The 14,032-nt window shown below is 33.2% G+C and overlaps 1 protein-coding gene across 4 annotated transcripts in view; it reads right to left on the bottom strand.

Moving 5' to 3' along the window:
- Window positions 1–13,793, bottom strand: part of lrrc2 (leucine rich repeat containing 2) — a 29,555-nt gene extending 15,762 nt beyond the window's left edge. Inside the window, exons 1-6 of one of the 4 annotated variants that reach the window (XM_088629383.1) lie at window positions 13,645–13,793; window positions 11,664–11,811; window positions 8,346–8,562; window positions 7,608–7,764; window positions 5,760–5,896; window positions 769–914 (exon numbers count right to left, since the gene is read on the bottom strand). In XM_088629383.1, coding sequence (XP_088485509.1) covers window positions 769–914; window positions 5,760–5,896; window positions 7,608–7,764; window positions 8,346–8,562; window positions 11,664–11,788 — 782 coding nt within the window. In that variant the 5' untranslated portion in view covers window positions 11,789–11,811; window positions 13,645–13,793. Of the gene's footprint in view, window positions 1–768; window positions 915–5,759; window positions 5,897–7,607; window positions 7,765–8,345; window positions 8,576–11,663; window positions 11,812–13,644 lie in introns of those variants that run through there. The other 3 variants (XM_088629385.1, XM_088629381.1, XM_088629382.1) reach the window with 3 other exon arrangements.
- Between the last annotated feature and the right edge of the window lie 239 nt (window positions 13,794–14,032).

Genomic DNA, 14,032 nt, shown 5'->3' with positions numbered 1-14,032 from the left:
GCAGGACAAAAAGATTGCTCTCTCTCTCTTGCATGGGCAGTAGTCCATTGAATGCCAAATTAGAAAGGGGCTATTTAGTATAGTCAATCAAACCGCAACAACATATCTTTGAGGGATAGGAGGGAACCACAGCAAAAATCAGTAGAAATCCATGTAAACAAAGACATTCATATTCTACACAGATAGACAACAAAGGCAACAAAATATGATTCACAAGGTTTACTAACTCCCAATAATTAAATGTTTTAAAAATGTTTACTGAGTGCTTAGTTTGGCTTAACCCACTTGGCTGAGGGCCTACTCCCTGGCCATATGACAAAATATACTTCCATGCAGAATGAGAAGTTGACCAAGAGGTGTCTATAAAGGTGAAGCTGGGGGATATAGGATGGATGTAAAAGACTAATGCAAGGGAAAAAAGGCTTACGTATGGTATGTATAGTTTTATTAGTTAGATAATGACATCAGGAATGATTATAAAGGTGACTGAAGTGAAAGTGAGGTTGGCCGGTGTCATCCCTCCTTAACTGCTGTTGTCTGATTTGGTCGAACCAAATAGAATGTATCTATCAGAGTTGTATCTATTAGTTTGTAAGATTACTTATGTTAATAAAAGCCATTCAGTTGAGCATTGTTAGAAATATATAATTTCCTCTCTGTCCAGAATGTAAATGTTCTTTAACTTTTACTCATCTGGCCATTTCCTGAAATTAAAGTGAGCAGAATAAAAGAACAAGATAACTGTTTTTCACTTAAATCTTCAGTTACCTGTCAATATCTTCCGGTAGCTCTTTCAACAGATTATTGCTGATATCAAACCACTGGAGTCCTGACATCCGGAGAACACAGACAGGTATGGTGTGAAATTTATTGGCCGATAAATCCAAGTATATGAGTTTTTTCAGATTACTGAGCTGAAATGTCATCAATAAGAATAATTATTTACATTGTTAATAACGTTTAAACTTGTGGTAGGCTTATGTTCACAGTGAGGGACAAAGGCTGAAATACATTAATGACTTAATATAATTTGTAAAAAGCTCATTTTGAAGGATCAAGAGATTATTTCTATTGTGTAATTCAATTTACCCTTAACAGAGAATAATCACACATTCTGGTGAGTTAGGTTTAGTAAACATTCTTAAATACTTTAATATTAACAGGAATCCAAGATTAACTATAATAAAAATGTATAAATGTTGCACAGCCTACAAGTGATATTGGTTTTTATGTTTATGTGGACATTCTGTCAAAATAATTGTGACAGATGCATGTATAACATCTGAAACAATACAAAACCTGTTGTTTGGAACCTATACAGTACATTAAATTACCCCAACATCAGAGTTATTCCCATTTAGATATAATTTACATATAAACATAAAATGACATTTCACATGATGTACTAACATTTGTAATAGTGGTGTACTTTGTAAAAAGATAAGACAACAGTAAACTTAAATGCATTTCAATTGCAAAAACAATGAATATCTACTGAAAAAATTTTGCTTCAAAGATGCCTTTAAGTATGTTTTTTTAACATTCTTGTTATTCGTTTAAGGAACACATTAACCGTGTGGCAACAGCAGCTGAGATTAATTGACAGATGCTTCCAGTAGCAGTTTCATTCTTCAGCTGACTGGAAGGACATCATGATTTATGGGAGGAAATATTAGCCACATTTAGTTTTACCTTTTGCTGACACTTACTGATAAGCCACGATAGCTTTTATATTTAGTGACACAATTTTTTTCCTCACTAGTGAATACAGCGATTAACCACAACAGTATGAGAAACAACGACAAAGGCGTCAGAAATAAAATCACGGGCCAGCAATTTGCTTACTATACTGTAAAACTAGTCACTTGCTTTATTACAATTGCTGTACAGTGAAACATTAAATGGAATATTAAAATTCATAAGCTATCTTTGAATATAATATATAATATTACATTTCAAAGCACACAGATGGATTTCATAGAAACCTTTAAAATGTGATTTACAGTTTACTGCAAGACTAACAGTTAATCCATACATGGAAGGGAAGCTCTACATCAGAAAACATTTTTAGAGAAAAAAATAATGCTGCATAATTTCATATATTAGTCTCTCAATTACAAAAGAGCACAAAATAGGGTACTTGGTCATGCAGTAAATATTTTTTCAGCAAGCTTTAAAAGCTTCCAGTTGAAGCTTTCAAGCTGGCTTCACAATGTTTTTTGTTTTTTTTATGTGAAACACTCAATATTATTTTCTATGCGTGTTAAAATGAAAATTATTTTCAGGTAAGCCTTGGCAATAACAAGAAACATTATCACCACACAAGACAGAGAAACACACAAAATGGCAGCAACTGTTGCCTGAATACAGTATGTACAGAAGGGGAAGACACTTGCCTTATCTGTCACTGTATCTGGAGTTCATTTCAAAACCTCTCTTTGTTTCCTTAAACTAAGCAGGAAGTGAGATTTATTTTGGGGGAGAGCGCTTTTCTTTGGCCTGTCACATTCATTCATAAATACTGAAAATGTACCCTAAAGACAGATGTTGTCCAGAAAGATTGATTTTATGTGTAAGATAGGTAGATATGGCTATGGGATTTAACACCATCTGATCAGCTTCCAAGTAAAACCAGAGCATAAAAATGAATATGTTCACATTCACTGAGGAGTCACTGAAGGCTTCATTCATGATTACTACATACCTAAAAGGCACATGATGAACATTTGTGTGCAGAACTCTGAGAGGCAAGCGCAATGGAAATAAAGTATCTGTCCTTTTAACACAAGTTTTCTTGTGGTAAACAAAAAAAAAACACATTCGTCTTTGCCTACAATGGGCTTGGCCACACATTTTATTTGATTTTTTGCAAGAATACTATATGGTGTACTATACTGAAATGTGTAATTAATTATTACATATATTAATTTGGAACAATCTAAAAGTAGTATAATCCATTTGTTAATAATATTTATCACAATACAGGTGTAATACAGGTGAAATATACACACACAATTGTAAGGAAAACAAAAACAAAATCAAGATCAATATATATATATATTAAGTGCTTTTCTGAATCTAACCAGATTAACTCTGGGAAATAACATACATGAGGCTACTGTACTTTCTTAGTTAAATTACAGTATTAACATACATTTTAGTAAAGGCCTCCTACTGTAAGTAATTGATTATTCCCCATGTCATGTAACGAGTGCTCATGGTAATCCAAAAATTAGATTAGCATGAGGATGGTAGATTAAAGTATTTCTGTTTAATTGTAATTAACTTCTATATCAAACCTATGGCTGTTAGACTCTGGTGACAGAATACAGTAGGGAATACAGTATGGAAATGAAAGACTCTTTCAGAATGGAAGCTAGATCAGGCAAATCAAAAATTGTTATTGATCAGACACAGTGAACAGTGAAGTGAAGAGAAATTGGATGTCTGACCTAAAAGTCATCATGAAGGACATCAGAGGTCTCACTTGTGTGTCACCCAAGCTATCTGTTATTTATAGATAATTCCATGAACCAGAAGTTTAGCAGGAGAGCCACCAGCAAGCCAAAGGTCACATAAACCTGATTATAATAGTCGGCTGAAAATGTGATGTAATTAATTTATACTTCACTCAGGTGGTTACAAAGGCAAACATGCCACAGGCATAGAAAACTAGTTCTAGTGAAAATGTAAACTGAAGAACTTTTAAACACTTTTAAAAGAAGGCAATTGTGAAGTTGAAAGAATAGGAAAAGTCTATCATAAACATAGTACAGTAACCGGGCATACCAAATCAACTTAAGTATCTTGAGTTTGGAATACTCTGAAGAAGAAATAAACCACAGATACAATGACCAATCTGCCAAGACCAAGTCTACCAAAAAAAACATCTGAAGCTGATCATGGAAAAAATAGTTTTAAGAGCTGTCAAGGACAACCTTATAACAGCTGTCAGTGAAAACACCAACAAACTCCAGAGTGCAGGGATGAAGGTATCACAATCTCCAGTTTGCAGAACTTCAAACCTGATACCCTCAGCATCTTTTAAGAAATGGCTCAATAAAACCAAATAGCTACTAGAAAACCTATATGGGTCAAATTACCATCTCTGACTTGTAATTTTTTCTAAATTCTTATTTATAAGTGGTGCGGTCTATCTACACCTTGCTTGTTTCTTATGGGAAATCCTTGGTATGATGGCAGTTGAGTGAATACTTCAATCATTAAAACTTTTAACATGTAAAGTAGGAGACATGGTTTTGGTAGGTTTCATGTTTGGCACTGTGACTACCAGCATATATTAGAGCATTTCAGAGTAGTGACAGTAATGATTAGCTTTAGGGTACAGCCTTTGCCAGTACAATAATACTCCATGTCACAAAAAGTAGCATTGGAATAGCATTGGAAATATATCATGGCCTGCTCATTCCAGATGTTAATCACACTGGACATCATATGAATGAACTTAATGAATAAGAAACATACTTCCTCTGTCACTGCATAGTATTGCTCCATCTAGGGAGTAGAAATTGTATCTTTTCTAGAAATAGTGCTGCAATTTAAGGCAACTTAAGTACTTTTGATGAAACTATGCCATAAACAAGGCCATTTGTTTCTAGTACACAGTCATCATTTATCATGCTTACCAATGGAATACTTTCAAAACAGAAATAAAATTATTACTTTAGGTGAAACTATTCTCTAGGCCATCTCTAATACAAATATTTTTTGAATATTTGGAGCTTGCTTTGAATAGATAAAGCGGTGTAAAATGATTGCATGGCATATTTTCAATTTTTATTTTTTTATTATATTTTTTCCATTTTAATGTATATTATTGCACATCTAATTAACAAAATGTATAAAGCTGTCTGAGCTGGTTTACTGCTAACTAAACTTAGGCATAGTTTGAGAGGAAAAGCTGATTCAAACAATTAGCCATCTGAATTTGTCTTCTGTTTTTTAAAAGGTTTCTACTGCCCCCTATTGAAACAAAATGAAAAATGAAGAATGGTATTTATCTATTGAGGATGGAGAAGTAACAATCTATTTAATAAATAATCTTAATGATGTTGCATGATTATTGGAATTCACTTTTTCACTACAAATCTTTGATTCTATAAATGAAAAAACACCAAGAATTTGTGATTTTCATCTGTTTGCCTATTTTCATTGCTTCTGTAAGTTCTGATGACTGAAGGATGTTTGAATGTTTTCTGTATGTTTTTTTTATCCAGCACCCATTATGGTTTATCTACGAAGGTCAAAGCATTAACAAAGAAAATCATTTTACTGATTTTTTGTATATTTCCTGGAGAGTAGAAGAAAGAATGTAATTTTTTCACATTGGATATTTCTGTATTTTATTTAGTAAGCAGTATTAGTCTATCAATTTGAAAAATAAATATATTTATATTATAAGGAAATATGTGACAATAAAGCCATATTAAACATACATGCCTTTTTGAAAAAAAAATACATCAAATACAAAATTACCATATCTATTATACATTATTGCAAACATTTTTATTATGTCCATGTATAATAGATTATATTATAATAACTAATAAACAATGTGGTATTAAAATGCACAATTTGTTATTAATTGCAATACTCTTCTCTTTTGTTACATTTGAAAGACTTTTTATTAAAAGCAGGAGATAACAAGAGCACTAAAAATGCTAAAGTAACTTTATCATTAACCCTATAGTAAACATTACTCTGGTTAGAAAAATATTAAAAATACTAATGCATATTACCTCAAATGGCAGTTCCCAAAGGTTCAGGTTTGCAATTAATTCAAGTTTCTCCAAGTTCTCACATTCTCCAAGTTCAGGAGGAATACTAGACAGCTTATTATAACTCAGATTCAGTTCCTTAAGGTAAATGAGTTTCCCTATTATAAAGAAAAAGATGAAAGTTATGGAAGGAAATCAAAATGTATTAAAGTCAGAGCTTTTTTTAAAAAAATGAACACCATCATGAAAGAAAGACCCTTTTTTTCTTAAATCCATTAAGCACTAAGCCATTAGCCACTTTTTTTTTTGCAAGATTCAGAACTAAATAGCACTGCAATATGATAATTATTAAATATTAGTTTACAGTTGAGACTTTTTATTTTATGTAAAACCTAAGGCTTAGGAAAAATAATACTCCTTTATTGTCAAAGAAAAGCAAAGAAACTTTCATTTTAAAACAATCCCTTGTTATCTAATATAACTCTACAGTATATGGACATTCTAACATCAAATCACTGCCTAAATGCCTTCATCTAAAGTAAAGTCAGGCTAAACCTCAATGTTCCACCGAGGATTCTTACAATATGAAAGCAAACTCTGGTATAATTAAAATGAACAGAAATAACATAAAGAACATCTCATTGCTTCCTTTCAATGCTCAGTACCAGGATGTGCTCTGATTGTTTATGAAATATAGCACATTTTTTTCTGGCTGTTAAACGTAGCAAGGCCACTGTGCTTCCTCCTGTCTCAGAGTGCTCCTTCATTAGCTGCCACTGCCAACAGCTGCCATTCTGGGTTTCTATTCTCAAGTGAAGGAGAAAATTAGCAATGGGGGCCATGCCTGTAAGATGAGTTGAAATTTGTGAAATATAAAATTACTAAAAGAGAGCGTTGTCAAAACAAAATAATTTAAGTTGACAGCTGAAATTCAGAAGGAGAAATAGGCTTTTTATGCTAATCCTTTCAGTAAACAAGGTTTGATTTTGTGCAAAATCCTTCAAGCAATTAGCCCTCCAAAGAGAAGAGAATGATGTGCATTGTATTGAAAGGACAAAGAACACGAGGATGGTTATAAATGAGATGAAGTTCATTAGGCCAGTTTTACTCTCAAATATTTGCTAGTAAAATACTCGCTTACTTGGAGGCTGTTTTGTGAAAATCTAATATAAAAATTACTAATAAAAATAGATACATTTTAAAAGATTTGACTATGACAGCATCCAAGTAGAAAGTTTTGAATTTGGATCACACATAATTAAACTGGTATGGTGGTTAGCAGTTCCTGGCTTTTGGGGAATATGGACAAGAATAAAACAGAGTATGTACTGTACCTTCATAACTATGAATAATATTTTTTTTGTACAACTTGGACTGTAGTAGTAATATAAATGTATATTTTTAACATTATATATAAGGTTAGCATTTAGTTATATATAAGATTTGTATGTATATATTACTATATAATATATAACATTACATATTATATTACTTTTTTTTCCATTTGATTAATGAAGTTTTTAACAGAAATTTGTCAGGAAGGTTAGATCCTAATCTTGCCCATTTCCTCTCACCTATGTATATAAGTCTTGCACCCAGGGCTTCGTTTACGTACCTCTCTTGCATCCCTCCCGCCACCCCATCTGCATCCATGCAGCAACTTCCTGGCTCAGTCCTCACAATAGACAGGAGTGTTTGGGCTGCCTTTTCTCACGGTTAAGCTGCCATTACCTCAGCTATGCAAATCACACTAAATACTCTCTACATACAGTATTTCACCCCTCTGTCACATTCATTAGGATCTAACCTAAAGTACTGAGTTTAATGTTATTTTATTTATAGTTTAGATTAAAGCAAGCACACAATTACCAATTTCAGCCGGGAGTTCTGTGATGCAATTTCTGGGCAGTTCCAGTACTCTCAAATCTTGAAAATGTTCGATATACACTGGAATTTCATGTATACTAGTTCTTGTTATTCGCCATACTCGGAGGTCAGTCATTTCTATTAATGATTCAGGGAACTCCTAAGTTGTTAAAATAATAAATAACATGTTAATTAGTTACAGTCATAGATGTTAAAGTACTGAAAAGGAAATATACACAAAAATGCTTATTTATTTTAATAATTGCACATTTCCAAGGATTATGTATGTTTAAACTATAGTAGGTAGAAATCCTGTACACAATGATAAGTTATTACTTTCCTTCATAAATTATGAAAAATAGTCTCATAAATGTGAAACAAATTCTTTGGTTAAATTTACATAAAATACAAGGATATTCTTCTTTATTTCGCAACTGAATTTTATTAAATAAACTTTCACCTACTAAATGCCACAGATTTTAAATTAAACAGCAATAATTAAACAATCATTCTAGTCACAGTAAAATTAATTGAACATTAACTTTAATCAATTATATCTGCTTAACATCTCTACTTTCCTAAAATTAAGCTCCACAATAATACAAAGTTACTTAATAACATTTTAACAAGAATAACACCTTCCCAACCCAAATATTTTTTTTGCTTTTCCTGCAACATATGCTGTATGCTCACAAATTTCAAATTTGCCAAAAGCATATCTCAAATAAAAAAAGAAAATACCTTCCAGTATTCTCCACTTAGCTCAAAAATAAGTAGTTTTTCCTCAAAATCACTCTCAGTTCCTGAGTCTGCTGATATGCGCTCATTTGACAGTGGTTTTTTTTCTTGTTCCTGATAGAGCTGAAAGTCTGAAAACTCATTTGCCATGCCTCTCTGAGCTGATAGTTGAAGGGCTCTCTTCTTGCATTCAAGTCGATATTGCCATTGTTGATTCAACCTGGGAACAGACACTGTTTCTATGGGTTACTGAGTTTTGGGTTCTCCAACATTCTTATCAATTCAAGAGGACAAAACATATATACTGTTCATATATATATATATTTATTTATCTTAAATTGTGAGCAATTCCTGGATTCACTCCTTTCAAAAATAGATTTGTAACATTTATTTAAGTTAAGAAATCATATTTTAATATAATATGCATTATTTTACACAACATACAAGTACAGTATCTGGAACAGTAAGATTTTTCACCATTGTTCACAACTTGTGCAATGTAACTGCTGTTTGCCATCCTCAGAAGCAAGACAACATTCTCATTATAACCACAACAGAAACAGATACTATTGCAAAGGATGCCAACATTTACCGTACATTTATCTTTCCATATGGCCTTAAATATCAAACCTCATTTGGAACCAGGTGTTATGAAAATTAAGGTCATGCACTGTACACTTAAAACCAAAATGCATGCCAAATCATATTGATTGTGAACAAAAAGAAATAATTTTAGATTTTCTCTTTTGCAGTATACCGGTGGAAATAAAAGTAAGTTGACAAAAAAAAAAGATTTTATTTTAAGAAAAGATTCATGCTCAATAATCCCTGCTGAATTGTTCTGAATGCCAGGGTCACATAAAGCAATACAGATGATATTGATTTTTTATCATTTGTTGAGCTGCAGCATTTTGTGGTAGCTCTCTCACAACTACTGCTTTACTTTACACGTTTACAGTTGATAAATATGTATTAACTTTATTCAGGATATACTTTCTCACAGCTCTTTATCTGTATCCTATTTCTCAGTTTGGTTCAGTTGGACTTTCAAAAGCCTAAGACCCTTTTTGACATGGGCTTCAACGTGCTTCATTTGCAAGTATTTTACTGGATCACTGAAAGCCCTAGACTGCCTGACTTTTAGCATCCACAAGCTCTTTGTGTGCCCTTCTGTTAATTTCTGACTGTAAGTGTTCAAAAATTCATTTCAGCATGGAATTCAGAAGACAGCACTTCTTCTGAGTAAAGGGTCAACTTTCAACCCCTGTCTTTGATCATTGGTTTGGAAATTCTGGAAATTTGGAAAATTGCAACTTCTACAGATCTACCATTGATTTCAAGCAGCAGTCTGGTATTCTTATGACATCTCATGTTTTGATTCAATCAATTATAACTGAAATCATAAATATAAGAGTGGTAGAACTATTTGCATTAAAAATTAATATAAGCTTAAACTGAAAAATATTATTCTACATTCATGGAAATGGCAATAAACACATTAAATTATCTATAAGAAGATAATTGCATCTATAAGAAGTGCATCTATAAGAAGGGACAGAGCCGACTTTACTTTTTGAGGAGGCTCAGGTCCTTCAATGTGTGTAGTAAGATGCTACATATGTTCTATCAGTCGGTGGTAGCAAGTGCCATTTTCTACTCAGTGGTGTGCTGGGGCTCTGGGATTAGAGCAGTGGATTCTAAAAGGCTGAACAAGCTCATCAGGAGAGCAAGCTCAGTCATTGGGTCTGACCTGGACCCCTTGGAGGTAGTGGCTGAGAGGAGAATGATGTCCAAACTAGAGGCCATCATGGACAACTTCTCCCATCCCCTCTATGACAGGCTTGCAGAAATGAAGAGCACGTTCAGCAATAGACTGATTCATCCACGGTGCGACAGGGAGCGCTACAGGAGGTCATTCTTGCCTTCTGCCATAAGACTGTACAACGCATCCACCTTGCGTCTTGGCAGAGGCAACATCGACAGTGACCTGTTTCTGGACTGAACGCATCTACACATCTACTGCTACATCTGTTCTCTTTCTTTTTCTTTTTCCAGTTTACAACCTTTTTTTGTGCAATATATGCCAGGGACCTGTGCAATACATTATATCTATATTTACATCCATATCTATATTTACATCTATATTTATATTCATATGTGTGATACGATTTTTCTGTGTACTGTTCTGTTCTAGTTTGTTCTTTGTGTGTCCGGACTGTGAGTAACTCTTGTATTGTATTGTATGTATTGTACTATTATTATATAATTCGTTACACTGTGGCTTTGTTGTGTGTGTTAAGCTGCTGTTGCACTGCAATTTCCCTCACGGGATCAATAAAGTATCTATCTATCTAAATTATCCAGGTTTTCATTGGATTGCACTTTGTGAAATATATGTTTGTGATATGAATGAATGTGTCACATTCCTAGACACCTCCTCCTAAGGATTCTCCAGCCCTTCCTTGTTTTCCACTCATCACCCGCACCTGCTCCCTGTTCCAACCCCCTTTCAGTTCTCCTTAAAAGCCAGGCGCTCACTTTATTCGGGGCTCTGCATTGATTCCCGTATCGTGTGAGCCCAGGACTTGTAATCGCCTGGCGAAGTTTCTGTTCTTGTTCCTGTTCCCCCTGCCGGTTCCGACCCAGTTCCCATTTTTAACCGTCAGTCTCGGATGGACCGCCCAGCTTTGGACCTTTTGCTTTTCCTGGATTTCGCATTGGACTCTGTTTTGGATCGTTTGTCTTGGACACACCTCCCCCAACCACCAGCACTTCATGGACACGCCCCCCTGTTTTGTTGCCTGCTTCCTGCATGCATTTTTTCCCTTGTGTATTCTCACTCGACCCCGGATTATGTTGTCCGCATAGGGTCCGGAAAGAACTGTTCGTTACAGAATGAATAACTTGTTCTCATTTACTTAATATTGAAAATAAAACATCAAAATGTGTTCTTATGCTTTCATGAGCAACAGAGTAACAGGAAATCCCTCTGTTTTAAAATTGTGTTGGTAGAGGGCAAAATAGAAGAAAGGCAACAGCAGATTGGTAGGCACTTTGCCAGCTTATCACTAGTTTCTTAGATGAAAAGCCAGCTGAAGAAGGATGCATGTTTTGGATATACATCATCTAATCAGTATTAGATGTTTAGGACCCTTAACAGATAATGCACATGTCAAAATTGCTTTAAGTATGCTGGTGCAATTTACTATTACATTAATTTTGTCAAAACACTCATCTGAAATCAATTACTTTTTAAGGTTCAGAAGATGGGTGAAGCAAAGCTTTGACCAAACATAAAACAAAGACTGTCAGGGCTCTTACTGTGCTAGTGCACTTTTTTCCAAGCGCTCCTGTTCTTTCTTCTGTCGCTGCTTGTACTTCCTCACTCTGCATTCCCATAATTCCCGTATTAGTGCAAGGTCATACACAACTATTGCTGAACCCATATCCACACTCAGTATTTCTATTCCTGTAAAACAGTATAAAGTGACATTCATACAGTATAAAGTGACATTATACATTTATATGTTCATATGTACAAAAAATTGTATTACTCAAGTTAATAGTTTTAGATTTCATCTTAAACACTCTAGTCTAGTTGTACCACGTTGGATTATAAATTCACCAACAATGATAAAAAAGTATTATTATTATATCAAATCCATAATTAAAATGATAATATTCCATAAGAAATGGACATAACATATTACAGATAAAAGACAAAGATGTTTCTTGCTCATAAATAGATGCTATTCATAAGAGATTTTAGTTTTAGTGTAAGTCATTACTTACACTAATGACTTACATTTAGTCATTACTAAAATGTTAAAATAGATTGTCTATAATTGGACATTTCATAGTATATGAAAACAGTGTAATAAAAAAGTTAGAAATTAATAATAAATAATAAATAATAAATATCGTGCAATCCAGTAAACTATCTCTGGAACTTTTTGTTTTTATGGATTACTTTTATTTTGTGAAACACTCTCATGAAATTATCAATTCTATCCACTTAACACAGAATTCATAATCTCAACCAGCAAGCTCGGGGCCTCCTTTCAAGATGTCTTTATTGTTTATTCCTACCTTCAGTAGATTTGTCAAGATTAATAATGTCTTACATGATAGTTCACAACATTATGCTAAATAAAGGGCAGGTGACACAACAACAATTTTAAGATTTACACAACAGAAATTTTAATATTAAGGATGACAATGGAATCACCAGTTGATATTGTCTCAATCTCAATATAACAGTCATAAGAGTCTAAGTCTTAAGGTTTAAGAGTATTTTATCTACCTTTATTGGTTTTATTGTTAGCTGTGGTGACACTTTGAAATAACAACATGGATTAGAAAATGGTTGATAATTATTGTATGATAAGGATGAGAGGATATAAAGTTTGCAACTGACAATTTAGGGATAGTCTTTACTTGCCACATTAGTTAGTGATTCTTGTTGCAATTTCAGCATTGGTTATGAAATAACACCTTTTTGCCTGACTGCAAAATAAAAAGGTTTTCTTTCTCAACGTTATAAAAATAACAAGAAATACATAATTTAACATTCATTAATTATCAACAAAAAACTGAACTTTGTTGTCTATGTAATCTGAACCTCCCACAGTGTAAAGTGTTTTTTTTCTTTTTTAGTTTCAAATAAAATTCTAGTATGCTTTTCCACTCCTTTATAATTGGATTTTTTTGTCTGTAAATGTTATGGTCATTTAAAGAATTATTTCTTCAAGGTCTGTTTTTATTAGGTAATAAAGTCTCTTATTTATGAAACTGCCAAGATTTTGAGAGGAGCTTGCTCGACTAAGCATCTTTCGTCGTCCACAATTTGTTCATAAAACAAAATTTGAAGAAGCCTTTTCTTTATTTTGTTTCTTTCATTCACAAGGCTCATGGTACTAAATTAAGCAATTATTTGGTTCATATTTGTAAACAGGTAGCGAATTAACATGGTTTAAAAGCATTACTGCCAGTTCCTAACTATTTTTAAGATGTGATGATCATAAGATCATACTTATAGTGTTGCAAACAATAGTACACAATCATTCAAAACAGTAGAATAAACTAAATTGTTCTGAACATGATACAGAAAACAATTGAATCAAATTAAGATATTGATCAATTAATTTAAAATACATTTAAGCAACTAATTCTATGTATAAACTTAAATAAAAAGCTAATAGCAAAGCATATAAAGAGCTAAAATCAGTGAGATATGTTATCTTTAGAAAGCAGATGGGATTCTGGTTTCAAAAACAGAAAAAATATAATAGATTCTACCTACCTAATGTTGTATTTGCTTGACGTTTCTCTTTTCAGACTTCTCAGAAGTTCAGCAAGTTGTTTACAATGTCATGGATCAAGTTTAACCCCATGAGTCAACCTTATTCAAATTCCCAGTATGACCAGAGTCTGAGATATTTTAATGTTCTATTTTTATAAACTAGTGATATGACTCCTGCCATAGTAGTAGGCAGTGTGACATAAATGGCATCTGAAATATGTATGCAGTACTGGGCAGCTTGCAGTGTGTACACGTCCATTTTATATGTCATATCAGTTAAGCAACCATTTTTAAATCAGACCATTGTTTGGAAGAGTGTTTCCAAAGATAGCTTTGAATATAATATGTAAATGTGTTAACTAATGTTTTGTGTTGCATTTTACAACAA

Source organism: Lepisosteus platostomus, chromosome 4 (assembly GCF_059453375.1).
Source record: "Lepisosteus platostomus isolate fLepPlt1 chromosome 4, fLepPlt1.hap1, whole genome shotgun sequence".
NCBI classification, from domain to species: Eukaryota; Metazoa; Chordata; class Actinopteri; order Semionotiformes; family Lepisosteidae; genus Lepisosteus; species Lepisosteus platostomus.
This window is presented reverse-complemented; position numbering and strand designations above follow the sequence as displayed.